Raw genomic sequence first — 22,793 nt, 5'->3', positions numbered from 1 at the left:
AGCTGCTAGTCGCCTCGGACAACGAAATAGCTGCACAAGAGTTTAACAGAACGGAGGACAAAATTGCTATAGAAAGTAAGTTTTTCCGGGTTCTTTATATCAGATGTCCTTTCAATAAGATAGTTTAGTAATAGGGGATCAAGCACAAGCTTGTAGAAAGAAATCCAGCAAAGTTTCATATATCTATACAACCTTAATGAGGAAAATTTTCAATCAGTGCAGTAGATCATTATTTTATTCCAAAAAAATAGTTAATAAAAAGTGACTCTTATCATGGATCAGTATTCGTGGTTAAATATCGTATTGACATAAATACTCATGTGCCTGGTATTAATAAGGATCAAATGAAAAGGGCCATGTTCTGCAGAACGCTCGTTTTCAGCGTCACTTGTGGTAATAAATTATATACAAAAACTCTTATAACATAGAAGAACCCCATCTGCGTGTTTGTTAATCGAGTACGGAAACTTTACAAAGTTAAATTGGAACGTGAGAATACTAAACTGTAGAACGGAAACGATTGTTATCATGGCTGGATCGATCGACTAGCGCCATTTGTATCCTTATCCGACTTTTAATTTCAGGAGGTAAGAGGTTACGTTTCCTGTAAAAAAAAGACTTTTGAAGAATTTAAGCACGCGAGAAAAATTTCAGCCAAGTTCTTATCAATTCTTCATCGTTATAATGATATAGTGTAATTTTATTGTAAAACGAAATGGTCTCTGCTTTAAATTTTATCAATCTTTTTCACACACGTATATACTGTACTATTAAAATATTAAATAGTTAAAAAACTGTGAAACACTAATTAAAAATTACCACTAAAACGTCATACAGATTTCTTTAGATATTCTCGATTTTTTGTACTCTCTAATTGTTGCAAAATTACGTAAATACTATCATGAATAATAATAATAATAATATATTCTGATACAAGGGTCATTCAAAAATTTGATAAGGAAGAATCTGAGGAATTTCGATATGAACGCTCCAATGGGTAGTGCAAGACTGACTTGCTTGGCAAACAGGAGAAAGAAACTGGCCTTCTTATCGCAAATTGTGCGTTATTGATCAATCAGATTGATAAGTGCCTATCGACATGCGGTAACGGCGCCCTTTATTGCCACGTGCCTCTCAGCACGAAAACATTTCACCAATCATATCTTACCGTACGTGATTCATGATACGGCATATAAAGTTGAAGTCGTTTGCTTCTAAAAATAGCTTCATTATAATGAAGAAAAATAATAAAAAAGGCCATAAAAAACTAATACGAAGAAAATTACAAATTCTAAATTTTGTCATTTATTTTCATGGTAATAAAACAAGCATGGGTGTATCGTTGCCCGAAGAAATTTGCTTTTTTTTTTGTCCTTCATAAAACTGCATGACAAAAGGACTCGATGTTCGTATATTTATTAGGCTTTTTGTATGGTAAAGGAGAAAAGTTTTTTAGGACACATGTCAGAGGCACGGAACGTGAAAATGATGGGAACCTGCAGCGCCGGCGCCAGCGCGTTTCTCATGAAAAGCGTTTCGTTATTCTTGGTAAGCAGCCGCAAAGTGTCCGTCCATTCGAAAAGGCAGCCGTCGGGAAGCGCTCAGCCGAAGAACGACGGACGTCGTCGACGTCGCAGAAGAATGCCGGATGGAACTGGTAACAGATACTCGGCTTATGTCACGAAACTTATGGAATCGTTAAAAAAGAGAACAAAATTCTCCAGGCAAGTCAAAACTTCCCAAATTTTAGCCTTCGTAAATATAATCAATGCAAATCATTCAATTTGTCCGATTCTCTTCAGCTATTAGGATCCATAAAATTACAAATATAGGAAGTTAATTAATTTCGTGAAAACCCACTCACCCCCAAACCAATATCGATTGGAAATAAATTGTGCTTGTGCAGTTTGTTGAAACTTCTTAACTAGATATTGACTCGAGCAAAGTCTAATAATTTTCCCCTAGCGATTATTATTTTTAATGAGTAATGCACACACAGTTCTGACGTTGTTGGGACTATCGTTTTTTGCAGGGTGGAATTGGATTCACTTTACAGAGCTTACAAGAAGTTGACTAACAGTGGTGGACAAAAATCTATTGGATCATCGCTTTCCAGCGACAGATCGCAAATCATGCATAACGTTGAAGTGAGAATTTGTTAGAATTAAAAATTTGTTATATCTTTGATTGTTTTTTTTTTTGTTATTCAACAGGGCATGGACAGAGCTGTATTTCGTAAATTACTCTACGACACTTTTGACATTCTCACGGAAGATGTTTTGGTCGAACGTATGTTTTGTTACTGGGATCGAGAGAGCGAAGGTGCAATCAGATTGGAGCCTTGGATCATCGGATTGGACACTTTCTTACGTGGCTCTTTAAAGGATAAAATGGAATTTTGCTTTCGTGTTTATGATCTTAACAACGATGGGTTTATTACCAAGGATGAAATTTTTGTTTTATTGAAGTAAATTAATGAAAACTATAATGATGATTGAAAATGAGAATTTATACACGTTTTATTTATTTTTTAGAAATTGCTTGTTGAAGCAGCCTGGGGAAGAGGATCCGGACGAGGGTGTTCGGGATTTGTCTGAATTAGCCTTGAAAAAGTTGGATCTTGATCACGATGGGAAGATATCGTTTCGGGACTACGAAACTACTGTGAAAAAGGAGCCTTTGCTATTGGAAGCTTTCGGTCAGTGTCTACCTACGGCCGAAGCGACAAAAAACTTTTTGAAATCTTTACAAACCTCGCCAAAAGCTTTCGGTTCATAAATCTGTGTATCATAAATAGAGTAATAAAATTAGGTAAATATAATTGAAGTGTTGAAATGATTTTTAGTTTTTTTATTTCGTTGTGAAATTATAAGTATCTTAGCAGATTATAATATATAGGGGAGAGAGTGGGGTTAAATAATTCCTCGAGGGAAAATTATGCTTTCCTAAGGTTTACTTTAAATTGATACAAATTAAGAAATTTGAATAATTAATTTTGGCAACCACTTAGAAATTTAAAGTAATATATGATCTTCGTTACATACAATTTTTGCCATGTTAAAATCGATATAGTAAAGTCACTGTGATTGAGTTTTCCTTAGGCCCGGTCTTACAGGTCTCAATTAAATTAATTATGCTGTAATAAATGTCACGTGGAATATATGTAGAGTATTTCGTATGATATATTTTATGTTAAATATAATATAGCATAATTAATTTAATTGAGACCTGTAAGACCGGGCCTTAGAGGAATCATTTTTCCCCACTCTCTCCCTATGTTAAGACTATCGAATAATCTATTTTTGTTATCAAGCTATATAAGAATTCATTTGCAGTCTAAAAACGTACGATAACAAATTATTTATGCTTCTAAGAACAATAGCTGCAAATGAATTTTCTTATCTGTTCGATTAATTTTTAATTTATCGATGTTATAACCACAAGCAAGCTGCCAGTTGCAAAATTATATCACTATGCTAAATTGGCAAGATAATTATAAACCCAGAAATTTTTCTTTAATCCAGTGCGACCACGTTTAAAAAATTCTGATTTAACACTGTGTTGCATGTGCTGTAATCATGTATACAAGATTTAATCGTTTCACAGTTTTTACGACGAAACACTTTGTAACGGTAACATTTTGTTAGCTCTCTGGGTCATTCCTGCAATAAAACATTGCATATATATATCAGGTACGTTTTTCAATTGATTGTGATTGTGCTGAGAAATAATAGTAAGATGAAACTTCCACTAGGATCACGTCTGATATTCAGTGTGTTGGTAAGTAAATTTACATTGAATTTCCTTATAGATTCTTATTTTCAATTTCGCTCTTTCGCAACAGTTTTTGGTGTGCCTCTCACCAAGGATACATGGAGACGAAAACACAAGTTTGTTGGAGTCTCTGGTAAAATCGGTGCAGAACATTGAGAGGGTTTTAAATGACAATACAATTGACTTTGCAGCCATTCTGGATTCTGCAAGCGAAGAATCATCGAGTATGTCTGCAAGAAACTATGATGAAGAGGTATTCATGCAAAGCCACACTTTATCATAATCATAATGGTACTCTCCTACATGCACAATTTATAGTTTGAAATTTATAAATAAACCGAATTTTATTAGCTATCACTAGAGGTGATAAAAAAATTGTCCGACAAGGCTGGGACGCTTTGCCAGCAGCACGAAGATGACGAAGAGACACGAGGAAAGTCCAAAACAAAGGGGAAACATGTGCAAAAACGTAACGACGACAGTCACGAAAAGGATTCATCGAGCGAAGAATCAAAGATTGATGAAAAGGCGAATGATAAAATCAAGTCAATCGCAAGACGAATGTTGAGGCCGGACAACCCGAAGGTCGATGGAGTTCACGGTTACATGTTCAACATTTGATGCAAAGACGAATATATTGAAAATAAAAGAGACCGAAGAATTTGAAATTAATTTGTACTAATATATGTGATTACCTTTATTATAAATTTATGATATAAAATATGGTACAATAAACAATGATCGATATATGTAATCATGGCACCTGCCGTTTATTTAAAACAAATTCGATATTAATCGTAATTACAAACAATAATAATATGACATTATAATTACAGAATACGCTCGGTTTGCCTTCTTTCAGCAAAATGCTGAATCAGTCTTAACCCTCGGATTACGAAATTTTCAGTTTACAGCGAAAAAAATAATGTACTTCTGTCGTCAACTTCTCAAAAGTCGAATATAAGTTATGGACAATAAACCGAGGGCTAATTTAACTATGAGACACGCTAATGATTTAATTACTTAAACCGAGGAAGAAAATATATTAACCGGCGCTGAAACAATTATACAAATAAATATCCAAACAATTCGTACAATTTCTAACACTAATCTCGTTTAATTAGGACTATACGCTAATAGGCTCGATCAATTATCAAACTAATCAATTTTCACACATGGAATTTCCAAAAACTCATCACCAGTTTGAAAATGACGCAATTCTTTTAAACGGGCTTTGAAAAATATCTCTCGTGTTTAAAACGTTCGTACAGTGTTTCGCAATAATTTACACAGGGTATCCACGAAAGAATATAGACTTCGTTGCGTGCACTCGTAACAAATATGAGATGGTCTATTGATTCATAGAGTTTCCACGTTTTTTAGCACCAGCTTTTATATTTTCTACTCAGGCTATTAAACATTTGAGATTGTATAATTCTTCGCGCTACTTTCGCTTCGAAGGGATTCCATGCGTCGTGTGCCGCGACCCCGAGGCACCCTAAACGCTTGGGCATATACATATAATAAAATACATATGCAATTATATGTGTTCCGGATATTCTTAGGCGCACTCCACGGAAACGAGCTGGCCTTATACGCGAATAAAAAATAAATGATCCTTGTTCGTTTCGCTGGAGCGCTGAGATCTGCCGGGGATGTCGAATGACTCTCTCGCATTCGCAACAACGCCTAACAGAGCATGAAGAGCTACTACCAAGAACTCCTTGGAAATTGCGGTAAATTAATTATCATTATTGCGCTATTATCCTTCCATCGAAACGCTCAGCGCTTTATTCGCGCCGAAGAAGATTGCTACGTGCGATCGGTCCTACTCGAAAGTCACGTGACCGATCCACGTGTGATTTAACAAGAAACAGTCTTGAATCGCATCTTTTCCGACGCCACGTGTGATGTATACATATATATAATAGAGTGACGAAAAATCTTTACGGAGTTTCCGACAGTAGCTCGACTCACTCTGCAAACCACTAGACTCGGGTCAAAGGTTAAGAGAAAGACAGATGCATCTGAATCTGGTTTGTTTTTATAGGCACTTAAAGATCGGGATTGCGCCTGTGTAGCCTCGCGGTCGCGGTCGGTGCGCAACGCGATAATTCTATGTACAGATTTGACAGTGAACTATATGTAGCTCTGAGACGGAAATGGAAAATTAACAGAACGGGTAAGAGAGAGAGTGGCGACTCGGCCAGACTTAAAGGATATATATATATATATGTAATTCGTTCGACGAGTCTCGCTCCGAAACGCGTCTCGATTCTCGTATTGGCCCGCCCCAATTTTTCGTGTTACACTCACACGTACAGCACGGTACAGCAGACATGCACTATTTATCAAAATACATTTACGTTTGTCAAAGACCATTCGATTGATCGACTTTAAGTGTATACAAAATATCGTATATAAAAATTGGAGCGTATAGGTACGATGGCCTAGCTCGAAAGTTACAACAATGATCTGCGGTTCGTGTGATGTATAATGTAATATAATATTGTGTAACGGCGATGATAATATTAACGATCGTCGTCGTTGTCGTTTTAATGATAAAAATAATCGAAATCCTTAGAATTCGTGGTAGCTACTAGCGATAGTAATTGTAGGAATAATAGCCATAATACTAATAATAATAATAAAATAACTAATAGTATTATTTATAATATTTCATAGATTCGCCATTGAAATAAAATTATGAATAGCGATGTGAATAATCATCGTTACAACTTATATGTGTATAATAATGGCAATTAACTCTCCTCATTTTTATCATCATGCATGCAACACTTCGTTCCACGTCGCTATTTATTTTCAATTTTCATTCGTTCCTTATGCGCGAGGCACGCGTGCGTGCAAGCGCAGAGCGAGGGTGCAGTCGATGCATTTCTGCGTACGCGTGGCATCCCATATTTAGAGACTAGCAATTATGATTCCTTAAGGACTATTCCGTAATTAGGTTTACCTGCGCGCTCCATTACTCTACGATTAAATATACCAATAAAATTTTCTTACTAAAATATAGTATTACGCGCTATTCCAACCATTGCCGATGATTTTTCTGGGAGAGCTCTTGCTTTTTTTCAAAAACAATACGATATTATTGCACTGTAAAATCGTGACTGAACTATCGAGACTGTACTTCGTCCTGTCTATCTATCTCTCTCTCTCTCTCTCTCTCTCTCTCTCTTAAATCTACACACAGGAGGTAGATAACTTGAAATGCGAATAAAATGCACACATATATTGAAAAACTTGTCTAAAAGCTCGTATAAGAGTGAAACTAACGTTAGGCTGAAATTTAGATGCCTAGGTTTTATTTTATACGTTAAAATGCATAAGTATATTTCAGACTTTTCGATATTACAGACCTTAACTACCACGAGTGCTTATAGGAATAAGAATAAAGATATGTTTAAAAAAGCGACATATAAAAAATCATCTTGTTTTCGAATTATTGAGCGTACGTTAAACACAATGGCAGTGTGTGTGTGTGTAAGCTTACTGGAGTCTTTTTATATTTATATAAGAATGTCTGAAAATTGAACAGTAGCTTAAAAATATTCTCTCGACAGTTTACGTCAAAGGCTGCTTTTTGTAAATCGCGTTATTCACCAGTCACAATTTTACAGTCATGTTTCATAAATGTACACAGTTAATGAATAATTTACACGATTCTCATCGTTTTGCAAAGTCGATCATAACACAACCTTTTAAACTATTTGACAATTTTTAGTATTTTTTAGTCGTGATATCGAGGAGGCTGATAGAATTCTAGTCTCGAGACATCGATATATTACGAAAGCGTAATTTGAAAGATCAAAAGAGATTATAGCTTTTTAATAAGGAATTATTCATTAATTGTTAAAATTAGCCTGATCCGCAGCGTTGGGAATAACTCGATTCTCTTATTTCGTCCGCTTTGGATGTTTTGGCAGTTATTGTACTTTTCTATAATATGTTCATACCTATAATATATAATATTTATAGTATAATATATAGCTATGTCGTACATTTATAAAAGGGAGAACATTTCAATCGTTACATGAGCAGACCATCGATTGATCATACAATGTCAATCTTTGGTTAAAGGACCGCGAGTCAATGTTTCAATGTGTCAAAGTCTAAAGCAAGAGGAAACATTATGCTGTATCTTTTTATACGCAAGAGATCGTAATTGTCATTGTTGTATTTGTTCAGATCTCGCTTTTAATCCAGACGATTATATTCAAATTTAAACAAAAGTTTCTTAAACGTTTAAAAAATAAGGTAAAAGTTTATATTATAAGGTAAAATATAATTACGTATATGATTAGTCGTGCAAGGTTGGCATTGCGAACCTCGTCCAATCGTAAAAGAATTATAATCGTCCAAATATTTTACATCTGTCAATCGTACATGATCATTCTTTTAGACGCAAGTCAAAGCTTAAAAATTACGTTGCCTTGAATAATTAATTACTCACTTTCGCATATATTATTAGTTCTCGCAACATCCTGATATCGCTAAATGCTCGCTCTAAAGGATCAACGAACACGCATTCTCAAAGCGTACGATATTCTTGCAATCAAACTTTTCTTCATCATCAATATTGCCTGTGACTGTGAATTAACATTAGAGTTCAAAAATAATCTATACATATTTACAGCTGGGCTTTGCATTTATAGATTTTCATCGGTTCTACTCTACTCGAATTATATTAATTTCATAATAATCTAATTAATTCCTTTTTCATCGAGTGATTAGAATCTTTTAATTAGTCAGAGCTTGAAAGGAATGCCACGAGAATGTTACTGCGAGAAAGATGCGAGTCAAATGTTGTTTAAGCACGTGTATGGGTTTTTGAATGTTGAAAATGCCTCGCGTGCTCTTTTGAGAACATTAAAAATTATTGTGTGTTATCGATTAACAGAGCTCGAGAACAAGCTACTTAAAACTTTTTAGCTGTGCAAGATCTTAAACATCGGTAAGTACCAGAACTCCAGTGATTATATAACAACGATCGAACTATACCTGGTTAATCTGTACACGTACATATAATATTATATTGCATGTCGTATGGTGTTTCAATTAAAATATAGATTAGATTTCTTTGATTACAAAAATATGCTTCTTGATACCAAAGTATTGATGCATTAATTTTATAACGTTTTGTATATTCACGTGCAATTCTATAGAGACTTTAAGTGAAAACTCAAATATTTTTTGTGTATTCTATATCTATTTCTTTCAAAGATGAGATAAAAAGCAACCTTTTTCCCTCCGCACTCCTAATCCCTCATTAGCAATTTCACCATTGATCCTGCACATCGTTTATATTTCACGTTCAATCTACGGAGCACCGAAAAAAGAGTTAAACGTCTCTTCATTGTACTTAAAATCAGTATTTGGTTGTGTTAAGTATTTCCCGATATAAAATCATTACAATCGACTTGTTTCAAGACTGTTCCATTACCAACATATACATATATGTGTATATATATCCAGTCTTTGAAATCTTCGCAAACTTAAGTATTTCTTATTGTTAATACAAAAATAGAATTTTGAAGGAGAAAAAATGCAAATGAATGTTTCGTTTGCAGCTACAACCAAATACTTGCTTGACTCAAAGTGACAGCTTGACAGCAATGCTCTGAATCGAACAAATGGTAAAATTTCTATCGACTAAAATACTTAATGATTTATCATACATTCATTCTCATCTTTTCTATGATAGATAAAACGATAACAGATACACCACCTACTAATTAACACTTATTCGCGTCCTTTTCTTCCGCCTAAGAATAAAAATGCTAATTTGTTCAAACCATCGAAAGCACAGGCAGACACAATCATATATCGACGAGTGTATTCATGTGTAAAGTGTATCATATTAAAATACAGTATTTATAGCTCTTGGGCTTTTCGTTACGAGCACCATCGCTGATGCGTAACGTTACGATAATAATAATGATTATTATTACTTTTGTTTTTCATCAAATCGTCTAAAAATATCGTATGTATATTTTCTTTATTCCCTCGTTCATCGTTCTTCCAGTATCTCACTCAGCCACGTCTAAGAATCCTCCTCTCGTCGTGGTACATTCATCAATATTGCGATTCGCGTTCAAGACGAATACATCTCGTTATAGGTACCCCTATAAACGCACAATGTGCACACGTGCGTGTGAACATTCTACAATATACTCGTATTCATTGTACACAGACATATCTATATATATATATATATCTTATCAGAATTAAAACACGGACGGTAGAGCCTAAAGAAAGGTCATCCGAGATCCGAAGAGTTTCATTTGTCAAAAAAAATATAGTACGTAGATATCAACGGCTCGAATAGGCAATCTGTTAATTGGTATAATTCCATCATAATCGTTAATCCATTTCAAGCGTACGTTAACGTATATTCTATATAGCGATGTGTGTGTATGCACGTGTCCTTGAGTATCTAGTCTGGTAAGTAGCATTGAACAAGTTCGTACAGTTTTCTATCTACGTTTATAGAGAAATACACGGACTTAAAATATATCGAAGAAGTCGGCGAGAGAAACGAGAGAACGTACGCTCGAACGAAATGGTAACAGCGCGACCCAACTCGGGGCCGGATAATGCTGAAGAGCGGATTCTAATCGAAACCATATACATGCGTATCTATCGAGGGAAGAGAGTATACACTTTTTACATCTACACAATATATATATATGCTCTATAGACTCCATCTCCTGTCTTCTTCTGCGAGGATATAACAACTGATCAAGTGGAATGATCGGCAGTTTCATTTTCTGGATACAACTTTTTCTATATAAATATAATATTATAATATATATATATATATATAAGATTAAATAATGTACACGCTCGCGTACGCTTTTAAAATTAGACTCGCCTCGTATACTAGATAACGTCGGTAATCTATAATTCCCTGTTCTACCATGTTTCTCGCTTGAGTCAGGAGGCCCTACCCGCTTGGATATCTAGCACCTCGCCTCATGCTATTTGATTTAGTTCCTCTCGACGATTCGTTGTACAGCACCAACACACTCGCATCCATCCTCCGTTGATCGCGTGCCAACACACAGCACCTTCAAGCTTTTCTTCAGCCACGGAAGCTGCGCTCTTCATCATTGCGTATATACAAAGTTGCTCCGTCCCCGAGAAGGACACTCGACTTTCCCTCTTCGAGTCGATCCTCGAGAACATTCTTTGTTTAATTCTGCAAGTGTACCACGCGTAAAACTTTTCCTCCCTTCGTTCTTTTCCAGCCCAAGTTATCCCGTATGTATGATACATTTAGCGAGGTATGCTGAACTCGCGACTCTTCAGGGTCTAGAATCGCTGTAACGACCTCTGCAGCGATCATTCGATACACCCTTTACTCGCACAGACCTTTTCGCGTCGCTGACTATACACGAAGATCGCCTCGAATCGCGCTATTTCCATCGATGCTGAAGAGCCGTCGGTTTGGTATCCCGAAAACCTCTGCGTAATTGACTTTTGACGCCCTTCCAGGCCGATTGCTAGCACCACCTTTCCCGTACAGCTGTGTTTTCTTCTCCAGCCAATAGACGCCGAGTCCCCGTGCGACCCTCGAAGAAAGACTAGACTTCTGCTATGTGCCAGACAAGGCCAAAGTCTGGTACCAAGTGAGCAAATATGATCTTCCAGGCTACTCGGTGCGATAACACGGTCAGCGTGCATTCTCGCAGCACCGCAAACTCTTGCAACACGCGACACTGCATCTCGACTTGTTTATGCATTTTCACACAAAGAGTGGGACGCGCCCTTCACAGATAGTCGTTCTCCACAGCTTGCGCGTCCTGCGATTTGAGGGTCGCCATTTCCTCGGCGGTGCCCTCGATGATCTCTTGCTCCTCCACGAAGTTGATGCTACCAGCCTTGTACCAAACTACCAGGTCCACGATGAAGGCTAAAATCAGGATTCCACCGGTGGTACCTGTTGGTCCCACAAGAAACGCATTAGTCTTCGTGTATAATACCAATGTTGATGTTCTCCAGATCAACGCTTTTCACACGATCGTCTTATTTGGCAAAGCTGACGAATGCAAATCTATGCACTTACCGTGGTAGAACTTCCTGAAGACGTTCGAGTCGTAAAGCCAACACGCGCCTCGCTCCCCGCACGCGTATTCCCATACGAGACAGGCAGAGTCCACCACGGCGCCATAAACGATAGGACATGGAACGTTACCTGCAAATGACAAATATTCCTCAACTCGCACCAAGGATTCTTCTTCAAGTATATTTTGTCCATCATAGTTATAATCTCGAAGATCGATCCTTCGAGATTCATCGATTCTTTACATGGTTGCAATTTTATTTACCAAACAGGCCTATGGCGAACTGTATGAGACCCAAGGCCATAGCTTTTTCCGTGGTTTCGACGCACCGCAGTATCAACAGCATCGAGCCTACCTCGCTAGTCGAGTGGATAAAAACGAACACCGAAAACAGGATCATGTAAACCCAAAAGTAGTTGCACTCCAACTCGCAGTAACCGATCTTCGCTGTGTTCGGAACCTCGGGCATAGATATATGTTGGCTCATCTTCGTTGTGTCGAGGGTCTCCGCTGAAGAGACGTTTTGACCGATGCATTGGCAGTTGTAGAACTGAAAGGAAAAACCACGTGACTCTTCATGGTTACACAAAACTAAATATCGATATGGGAGAGAGTGGGATGCTCGATACTCACCGAGGACACCTTGCCATCGACAACGGTGTAATTTGAGCAACCCGCGTGACACGCGGAAAAGTACGTTTTGCCATCAGCTCCGCAAATCGGGTTGAATTTGTTTCGATCGCAGTCACACGTGGCTTCGCAGGTTGGCTTGAAGCTGGATATTCTAAGGATGAGCGATGCACGATTAACAGTGTCCTTGAAAAAGGTCGAAAAAAATACACAACCCCCTCTTACCCATCCGTGTGTTTAACCAGACCAGCAAAGTCATCCATGGGACAACCAATGAACATCAGCACTCCCATACCGATCGCGTAAGCGATCGCCGTGAAAGCGATCCAGCCCGCGACAAATTTGGCGTTAGGCTTCAGTTTCAGGATCAAGAATCCGCTGATTATAATACCCAGACCCATCACTAAGATACCACCGACGCCTGAAAGAAAAATCAGTGACGATGATTAGCTATTGACTGCCAGAGAGGAAGAGGGAAAAAGGGAAGAGTGCGAGAGCATGAATAATTTCTGCATAATCATTGTCCGTATGCGAGAGACTCGAGTCCCTTTCGCTCGTGAAAAGGGCAGAGCCCGTTCGAGCGCCACGCTGGCACGGCCGAGCAGACTCGAGGCTCCCAGTGCTTCCACCGCTCGCTTGCGTGTCTAACGATGAAAATTACCTGAGATCATGTTCGCATGATGAGCTGGCAAGCGAAATTGGCTCTCGAGGTACTTTGGTAGGAAGGTATAGAGACCGGCTATCGGCAGGATATGCAATACGCTGCTGGCAGTTCTAAACATCAGGATATCGTTCTTCAACAGCTTCTTTACCGCTTTAGGGAAGTCTGGAAACAAGTTTGTCAATTAAAAAATTGTTCCTTTCTTTCTTTGCTGGTATTTGTGTTATCTATCACTGAGTTTATATTGATTTTGAGAGTAAAAGTTAATTTACTTTTCATAGTTTTGTCAGATTGAAATAAATAATTATTGGTGGAGCTTTTGATGGAAGTTTCCACAAAATTATTTATATAAATTTCTAGAAATAGTGCGTGTGTATATTTATACAAGGATGTGGGATAAAAAGTGGATCAGGAATGAAAAAAATTAAATAATTTGAAAAATCTGCAAGTGGCTGGTTTTTAATCAACGACCAATCACATACCGATCATCCCATTTACGCTTTTCATCCCGATCCACTTCATCCATCAATTCTCCCACACACACACAAAGAAAATACGGGACAAACTTTTCTATTCGATTCAACGTCGCGTGTTATTCCGGAGTTAGTCTCGTTGCACCGTGCAGCGCTGCATACAAACGCCTGCTGCACGCTTTGATCCAACGAACGCGCGAACGTTTACACGTACGAGCGCGATACTATTTACACCCGGTCGTATATCGTGTGCTGAGAACTATATTATCCCGGTCCGACACCTCCGGAGTATCTTGGCTCGTGTCATAAAGCGCGACCTGTGGACACTGGCCAAAGTGACCTTGAAATTACGAGAATCTGGAAGAGACTCGTTACTGAATGCCGCTGCGACGATGCTGAGGAACGAGACGAGCAAAGTCCACTTCTGTGCACCGATGCATCAAGATCCTCCGGGATCACGCAGAGGGCGCGAAGTCGACCAAGAGGCATAAAGGGTGACCTGTGGACACTGGCCAGAGTGACCTTGAAATTACAAGAATCTGGAAGAGACTCGCCACCGAGTGCCTCCGACGATGCTGAGGAACGAGACGAGCAAAGTCCACTTCTGTGCACCGATGCATAAAAATCCTCCGGGGTCACACGAAGGGCGCAAAGTCGAGCGAGAGGCATAAAAGAACACGATCACTCGCGAGCACGCGGGATTATAATCAGCTATGAGTTTTATACCAGCGTAAGGTATTCCTCTTTATATTTATATACACGTCCAGTGACATCCTCTGGCATTCGCGCACCGGTACGATCCCCGCGTCACTGCGTCCGAAGCGCACTCGACCCTATAAACGCTTCGGTGTGCGCGTGTCACACTCGAAGCGTGCGTGCGTGTGTATTCCCCACGCACTCTTGCCAGATCCACGAGGCTCTCCGGCAAAATAGTCTCTAAACTTTATATCCGCGTTTGCTATTTTTAACTCGCGCTTTCTTCGCGAACCACGCGTTGTAAATCGCGAAAACTGTTCAATCTCTTTGAGGTTCCTGGGTATACAGAGACAGGAGGGGAGGGGGGGGGGGGGGGGGGGAGTTTTTTTCCGTCGAGGTTCGCTTAGAATTTATCGGAACCGATGCTTCGAGTTCCAGCGAGTGCACCGATAAAGTGCGCGTTGAGGAACACGTGTGAGGTGGCGCGTACTTGGTCCGCTCGGAGGGAAACGCGTGTCCAGCGCGCTCCTATGCTGCAGGACGCGTGATCGTGAACTTGCCCCACCTATCGCACCAGTCGGTCAGTCATTATTATTAACGCACACGCGTGCACGAGGGTACACACGCGCGTCTCTGTGCTCGGGAAGAAAACCCGACGCTTTCTTGCCGCTCGAGCACTCGGAGCGATAGAAAGTTGCTGCTCGTTATTACCGAACGCTGCGTATTATTCAATGGGACGTTAAATATTACCAGAGTCGAATTTGCAGAGAATTTTATAAAAATATAATAGAGTCTTGTTTTTTAGTTTCTGGTCGATCAGTTTCGAGAGACAAATAAATTTAAAAAGAATAAATATGGTAGTTAATTTTTGGAAGTGTTAAAATGTTAGGTAGACCTTGAAGAAGTTTAGAATCACGTTTTATTCTTTTTAGATTGTATTTCAATGCAAAATCAGTGTTCGTTTTAAAGGAGAATGTTAATTCAGTGTAGAAAATTTGTTTATCACACGATAAAAATTTTAAACTGTACCAGTGTTAACTTTATTAGTATTACTTTGTACTCGAACTAGTTACACGATAAAAAAAGTACAAAGTATGTACTGCCACGAGTGAGAGGTCGAAGAATCAGATAAACGCACGATTCGTGGCAAAAGGGATAGAAGCATTCATCGATTTTCAAGAATAGATAAGAAGCATATGAGAACTCACCTCTTAGACTAGGTTTTTTGGCGTCCGCGCGCTTTGGCGGCGTTCTGCTCGTAGGTAACCGCGTTGGGAATGCAAACATTCCTATGCTAACCAATACCAGCATGGCGGATATGAGCACCAGACCTTAACACATTTGGATAAAAGTGGTAATTAATTTTTCTTTCCTCGGTGAGTGAATTAAAACGGCTAGCGACTGGCACAAATTTAATTCAATTATTCCGCCATTTACCGCGAAAGGCGCGAAGATAAAAAGGGGAGAGGGGGGAGAAGCAGCAAGTGAAAATGATCGCGGGGCCAAAGAAAGATGTTTACGGGAAAAAGTTTGCGTCTTGCCGTATCGCGATAAAGCGAGAAGCGCTCGGAGCTATTATTAACGCTCTCGGCCACGGTCGTATGCCGCGATACGCGTTGCTCGGGGGAAAAACACTCGCGCGCATCCTTGCCGAGATTCGCAAGGGAGTATTTTCGTTTCTCGCTTTTGGAGACTCCCCCCCCCTCCCCCCCCCCCTCTCGTCACGCCTTGAAATTATTTTTATGTCGCCGCGCGTCTTTCACGGCGACAACGAGCGCGAGAAACCAGTTAGAACCCTAATAATACGCGACCGTGACAAACGCAAATGGGACTCGCGCGGGTCCGGTGGATGCTTAAAAATTCGTGGAATTCAAAAGGTCGTAGGATTTTTAGTAAATCCTGACGAGTTAAGACGGCGTAGGAAAAATATGCGGCGCCGACTGATTCTTTGAGGATCCGCGTCTTCCTGTTCGCCACTGCGGGTGTTCCTCTTCTTGGCTTCCGGATCTCTCTCTCTCTCTCTCTTTCCCTCTCTTTATGAAGATATTTCTCTCGAAATTATTTTCATGCGTCTCTTCGTGGTCGCGGTTCTCCCTCGTTCATCCGAGATAAGAACTCGAAGACGACCGTTATCGCGCTGACTATAAGTATTCCTGGCGAACGCGAATGGATCTCGCATGATCGAGTCCTCTCACCGTCTTCAGGATCACGGGACAAGGTCTTCTCGGAATTTCGCGCTTCTAAGCGTTCGAACTCGCCCTCCGAATCTCGCAGAGTCCGGCTGAAAAATGTTAGGTGCTTTGGCTGATTTCTTACCGAGCCACCACGCCCCGACCCATCTCGGATCTGTGGGCGTGATCTGGGGATCGACCGATAAATCCGCGTAAAGCATCGTGCACACCGAGCCCAGGATGAAGCCCAAGGCCGGACCGAGAATCCTCACGCCAATCGTGATTGCTGCAACCAAACAAAATTATTTGTTTATGGACAATGTCGAATTAACTATAATTGCGATTTATCATGGTTCTTTGTGATCATTTACCAAAGTACAAGGGACTCTCTCTGCTCGTCACGTTATCGTCGATGTAAGGTATACCGAGCGTGTACACTGCGGTTTGGCCCATTCCGACACCCAGAAGAGACACGAAAAACATGGCTAGGACCACCGTGTTTATTTTGCTCTGCAACCTTTGCTCCGTGAGAAATTCCCCCTCGCAGTAATCTGCAGAATCGGTCTGTGGTGCCGATGTCACCGCGCTCCATCTGAAACGGGAACGAGTCAAGGTCACGATGTTTGTATATATGTATAAAGTAGGCATGGTAGAATCCAAAATTCGTCCTTGCATCGTTAGGAACCAAAGATCGAGAATTACCCATCGAGAGTGCTGTTCTCCAAGAGATTCTGAAGCTTGCACATGTTGGCAGGTATAGGGTCCGTACTGTTCCTACCGGAAACGTCGACTCCGGGACCCACCACGCTGAAGAGCATCTCGTTCTGACGTATCAGCTGCTCGCCGAAGATGAAGTGGGGCATCGAGCAAGTGAAGGAGCTCACCGCGAACAGGATCATGCCCCATGCGATCCATTTAGGCCGATGTCCTTGACCCCCGTAGTAAGTCAGGAGCAACGAGGACCCGATCTGACCGATCTCCGTGGCCGACATGATGATCCCTGTGGTCTTTGACTGGATCTGAAAGAGCTTCTCGATCGTCGTGATCACCGACACGAAGTACGTGTAGTACATGCCCTGAAGAACCTGCGTGCAAGGTCCAAGAAGAGAACCTGAGTAACGTACTGTTAAACTGCGGAATCGCAACAAGGTTGCAGCAATCTTACGGCATGTAAAATCATTTCCCGTAATGTAATACGTTTGGTAGGTTGAAATTCAAGCACGAACGAAGAATCGAGTATCACGAGTAACGCGATAGCGTAATCTCCCGGTTCCTCTCTCATGCGCCGTAAGATTGTTGCCCCAGGTCGCTTTTTAGCGATAAGTCGCAACGTCTTTATCGCCGGTGCCCCGAAGGAGCCGCAGGACTAACCCAGGTGAGACAGAAGATGCCCAGGAAGGCCTGTTTGGTAGCAAAGTACTGCAGCCATCTTGGTCTCCAGGGTCCCCAGCCACAGGAGACATTCGCGTCGTCGAATTCCGTGTGCAAGCTGCTCGACTTCTCATCCGGCACGATCAGCTTACCATTTTTGGTCGGGCTGATTTGGCTGAGCTTCCCATTCGGCATGGAGCCGTTGTTATTGTGCTTACTACGGATCAGACCGTTCCCATTGGCCATTTTCGTAGGGATTATCGTCAGCACCTCGACGTTGCCGTTCGAAAGGATTTGCGTATCCTCCCCCGCCATTTCTCCAGCCCCTTGATCCTCCGAGTCCTTGAACACTTTCGACTCGCCGAAGATCGCCCCTTGTCTTCCTCCGGGTGTGCCTCTTCAAGGTACACTAGCTCGGATTCTTCTTCTTCCTGTAGCTGCTGCCTCTCCACTGCTCAAGTACCACGAATACTTTGCACTTGCATGGACCACCTGTAACGAGACAATGTCGATTCGATTATTCCCTTTTCTTCGAATTTCGTTATTTTTTTATACTAATTATTCTAATAACCGATTCTTATCTCGGATATAGTCATCGAGCCTGACACGTGAGGAAAGTGAAAGAAGATTGTAACGAAGTTTGACGCGTTTCGTGGTATATTTTTAGACGATGAGAAAAAGTTTCTACGTTGAATTTCATTTTCCTTGTGTAGATTGGTTATAGATTGCTTGTATTCTATATATTATATACACAAGCGAGGCTAAGTGAGCTGTCTTAAATTGGAAAGTCGATCGAGTCACGCCAGTATTTATAACCGTAAAACGTGTCATCGGCCATTTTGCCAGAAATTGTGACAAGCTTTTGCTTTTTTCCACTTTTTTCCCCAGTTGAAATCATCGGATGCATCGATCCGATCGTATGCAGGGGTGATGTAGTTTGCGAATGGTATTATAAAGATATATATATATATATATATATATATATATATATATAGTAAAGACGCGTTAAATATTTATTAGCAGTGATTTCATAGCTAGATCCTTTCTCTAAGAGGAAAGATTGACGAAGGCGCGTAGACGACGTAACTGGGACAGCCTGTAGCACGTATCCTCTCACTTTCATCCGTGCCCGACTTTCCTCATTTCCCTTCCTAACACCGACTATATATACAGGGTGTCCCACGAACGATGGCCATACCATCGGATAGGGGACAAAAATCTAAGTAAAGAAGTTATAAAAACTTTTTTCCTAGCAGTTTTGGTTAAAAAGTTATTTGCAATTAAAGATTATCGATTGTAGTAGTTCCTTTCTTAAAGAGGAAGATTGTTTTGGTCGCGTATTATTTTTGGTCAGAAAGATTCTGTGAATTAGAATACTAAGAAAAACACAAAGCCAAACATCCACTTGAGTCTATGGTGTGTTTATGTTTTGATTGTTTTTATGGCCCTCGCACTCGAAACTGCCGATCGGCCTTTAACCTTCATAGGTTCAAGTGGATGTTTGGCTTTATGTTTTTCTTAGTATTCTAATTCACAGAATCTTTCTGGCCTTATAACGCGACCAAAACAATCTTCCTCTTTAAGAAAGGAACTACTTTAATCGATAATCTTTAATTGCAAAGAACTTTTTAACGAAGGATGCTAGCAAAAAAGTTTTTACAACTTTTTTACTTAGATTTTTGTCCCCTATCCGATGGTATGACCATCGTTCGTGGGACACCCTGTATATCAATTAAACACCATTTTCACCAAACGTTCGATAGAAACCTAAGGATCCAGCGATCGTTCGATATTCCTGCTCACTTTTTAAACAAACAAAATTTTCAAATATTTTTCAATTCATTCTACCAAAATTCAGAGCCATACCACTTTCACCTATACACGTGCAATATATAGTTGCATGGAACAAAGAATCCAGCTACATATACATACTCGAGTGAGGAATTCTCGTTAGTTTAATTAATAGAAACTTAATGCGAGGTTTAATTAGCGGAAGATATGCGGATTTAATCGAAAGCGAATATGTTTCGGGTCGTTACTCCGCTATCTTGAAATCTGAGAAAATGGCAGCAAATGCTTTTGGCATTGCGTTTCGCTGGCAGGACGATCGCGATGTATAAGAAAAATTCTTCAACGACCTATGGATGTTGCTGAAGAGATTTTATGCGCTCGTTAATGGTTTAACCACGGTGCACGGTAACTGACCTCTGCGAGAAATGTCTAAGAATACAAATGTGCGTATACGTTGTAGTGCCACTTGAATGCGCCATTGACCCAATCCTGTTTTCAGACTGGCAATAAGTCACGAGATATATTTTATGAAACTGGAGAATAAAATTAAATTGGTCGGTTGTAAAATTGTGTACCTGGTCCAAGATTCGATTAATAATTGAGAAAAATTATTTAAGGTGAGTGAGTGCAAGTGGAATAAAACGTGCACGTTGTACTTGGACACGACGGCAGCAACGAAATCGAAAGTTCGAAAGATGAAAATCAGCTGACTCTCTTCAGCTACGACCTCGGCACTGGCGAACAAACTCCCGCGCAATTTTCCGTTATCGAGCAACTTTTCGGTGATTTCGGATAAAAGCGAAGTTTTATTTTGTACAGTTTTGGATCTCGCGAATTAAGGAAGAAAAGTAAATGTATTTTTTTATCAATGATATTCTAGCTTTAAATTCATCAAATATGCGAGATACAGAAGAATGATAATTTATCAATGAAAAATGATAATTCGTGTTTCTCTCGTAAAAAAGGTGCTTTATTAATTTTAGACATTGATATTTTACGAATAAATGCCGAGGAATATAGGAATCGGTAATTCGTCCACAATTTCTCAACACAAAGTTGAGCTGGAAGCTGACGCAACGAGGAAAGAAATTTCCGGTAATAAATTGTAGAGGTATGTTGGCCGTAGGTTTAAATGGGGAGTCCAATATCTCGTAACTGTGTTCCCGAAGAGCCCACGTCGTACGTATACTTTTCGAATATAAAGCCGTTATGCGATGGTTATCACGAGTATCTCCATACGCACCATTTTGAAAAGCAACTCGAAACGATTCGTACACCGATTCAAAACAGCCACATTGTTGAAAAATAAAAAACAACCAAAAAATTAAATTTTCAGAAAATTAGGGTTATTTTTATGAAACTTTTAACAATGTTGCTATTATTCACAAAATACACAAATTTCTATCGAGTCTTAAAACTCGAAGACCATCGGACGCCCGTTCAGATTCCTACAAAAGTTTAGCATCGAGCATATGGGCGTGAGTGAATCTTGAACGCGTGCGATTCGCTTCTTCAAAGAGAAAGAGAGAGAGTGTGTGTGTGTGTGAGGGAGAGTCACACATGCAGATATCGGTGGCGGTGCACATGAAACACGTGCCACGTTGTTGTAAGCTCGACTCTTGCGTAGCGGTGAGACTTGGTCTAGGTCGCCTTTCACTGTCCTACTGACGTCTCGTGGTTAGCTGCAGCTTAGTTAGCCTATTCTGCTCTCTGGCTACACCTCAATGCCAGCGTACTGCAGCGCACGTTGCTTCACATAGGCCGCTCCAAAACAAGCTGCACCTAATAATTCAACAAGTACCGTTTCCTCGGAAAGTCTATGAAAATGAAACCTGCGATCGAATGGGAATAAAAGAAACCAATCGTGACTGCAGGGTTGCGTTTGGAGCGAACGTGCGAGAGCTCTTTCACTAAATATATATATATATATATATGTAGTGTCTAGAATTAACGCAAATGCAAAACTGCAACGATAGTGAAGAGGATAGAAAGTGGAACGTGTTGATCATCGAGTCGTTACGTCATTTGCTGTACCTGCTGAATCAGCGATCATTATTCCTTCGTGTCGCCGATCAATGACTACGCGAATCCTTTCGTACGCGGTTTATCGCGAGTTTTTCTCCAAAACGCGCCGTCCAGCTCCGAACGACGACGTGTGCAATTATTTGGTTTCGATATAAATTTTCACAGAAACGAGTTATGCTTTGAAAAATGTTTATAAGTTAATTTTTATATTTTATCATAGGGGATTGCACAGGCTGGTCTATTTTTGCAATTTCATGCGGCTAAACTTTGTAGCGGTAATATTTATATGCTAACGGTTGAGCGGCGACCAGAGTGAAGCAACAAAGTTCTGCTGGATGGATTCGCTTCGTGGAAGAAGTAAATGATTTTGCCTTATGCCAGTGGTGTAATTTTGTTAAAATATCTTTGGCTCGTTCGCGATTGAATTAGACACCAAACATTGTTGAATTTTCGCTTCCTTTGACACAAAGTGAATCGTACGATTGACGAATGCAGTCGATTTCATCTGCTGTATTTACTGTATATACTTTGCTATCGTTTTTTTGAAAAGTTTGCCAGAAAGTGTGAAAAAAAAAATTTCAGAACTTTGTTGAGACACGTGATTTATGAAATTTGACGTTCTTTGATTGCACTGCTTCTCGATAGTCCATGTATCATCGATATGCAGATTAGATTGAGAGTAAAACTGGTTTGAAAATTTCACTAATTTTTCTATTCTAATAAAATGAATTTTATGTCAATTGACCGATGTTTTATTAATTTGTACAAACAATTGACTGTTTATCAAGACATTTAATTTTCTGAAATTGTTACAGCAACAATGTTTCAATCTCGTAGATATTTTATTGAGGGCAAGGAGGCTTGAAAAATCATACGATGCGAATATCAGAAAGCAGGATGTGAACTTGGATACTTCCTGGTTGGGCCTGTGATTAAATTCGTCCGTAGGTTGGTCAGTGATACAGAGGGGACGATATTAAGGTTTATCTGGCCTAAAAAAATGAAACGCAAAGCCTAAAGTCTTCTTACGCTTCTTTCCAACAATTTGTGTACGTCTGTGCAGAAATAATCGTCGAATTCGGATCTCAATCGAGTTTAGAAAATTACGACGTTT

The 22,793-nt window shown here is 40.0% G+C and overlaps 3 protein-coding genes across 7 annotated transcripts in view; 2 read left to right on the top strand and 1 right to left on the bottom strand.

The window, feature by feature from the left end:
* The first annotated feature begins 61 nt into the window (after window positions 1-61).
* Window positions 62-2,814, top strand: LOC136784479 (calaxin). The gene is made up of 5 exons (XM_066745139.1): window positions 62-75; window positions 1,457-1,724; window positions 2,033-2,147; window positions 2,214-2,467; window positions 2,535-2,814. Exons 2-5 carry the CDS (start codon window positions 1,462-1,464, stop codon window positions 2,776-2,778), a joined length of 876 nt encoding a protein of 291 aa, XP_066601236.1. The 5' UTR covers window positions 62-75; window positions 1,457-1,461; the 3' UTR covers window positions 2,779-2,814.
* Window positions 2,815-3,636: 822 nt separating this feature from the next.
* On the top strand, window positions 3,637-4,528 carry LOC136784489 (uncharacterized). The gene is made up of 3 exons (XM_066745157.1): window positions 3,637-3,780; window positions 3,845-4,027; window positions 4,126-4,528. Exons 1-3 carry the CDS (start codon window positions 3,739-3,741, stop codon window positions 4,393-4,395), a joined length of 495 nt encoding a protein of 164 aa, XP_066601254.1. The 5' UTR covers window positions 3,637-3,738; the 3' UTR covers window positions 4,396-4,528.
* Window positions 4,529-4,664: 136 nt separating this feature from the next.
* Oatp74D (Organic anion transporting polypeptide 74D) overlaps window positions 4,665-22,793 on the bottom strand; it is a 76,121-nt gene continuing 57,992 nt past the window's right edge. For all 5 annotated transcript variants that reach the window (XM_066745148.1, XM_066745150.1, XM_066745152.1 and 2 more), the window contains 11 exons: window positions 17,864-18,355; window positions 17,195-17,577; window positions 16,864-17,084; window positions 16,638-16,778; window positions 15,530-15,652; window positions 13,153-13,317; window positions 12,717-12,912; window positions 12,495-12,645; window positions 12,126-12,411; window positions 11,864-11,992; window positions 4,665-11,737 (listed from right to left, as the gene is read on the bottom strand). In XM_066745148.1, the coding sequence (XP_066601245.1) occupies window positions 11,568-11,737; window positions 11,864-11,992; window positions 12,126-12,411; window positions 12,495-12,645; window positions 12,717-12,912; window positions 13,153-13,317; window positions 15,530-15,652; window positions 16,638-16,778; window positions 16,864-17,084; window positions 17,195-17,577; window positions 17,864-18,178 (2,280 nt within the window). In that variant the 5' untranslated portion in view covers window positions 18,179-18,355 and the 3' untranslated portion in view covers window positions 4,665-11,567. The remainder of the gene's footprint in view (window positions 11,738-11,863; window positions 11,993-12,125; window positions 12,412-12,494; window positions 12,646-12,716; window positions 12,913-13,152; window positions 13,318-15,529; window positions 15,653-16,637; window positions 16,779-16,863; window positions 17,085-17,194; window positions 17,578-17,863; window positions 18,356-22,793) is intronic.

Source organism: Prorops nasuta, unplaced genomic scaffold (assembly GCF_024137725.1).
Source record: "Prorops nasuta isolate Cenicafe-Biocafe unplaced genomic scaffold, Cenicafe_Pnas_1.2 PNAS00059, whole genome shotgun sequence".
NCBI classification, from domain to species: Eukaryota; Metazoa; Arthropoda; class Insecta; order Hymenoptera; family Bethylidae; genus Prorops; species Prorops nasuta.
The sequence above is the reverse complement of the archived record's forward strand: the minus strand, read 5'-3'. Positions and strand labels throughout refer to the sequence as shown.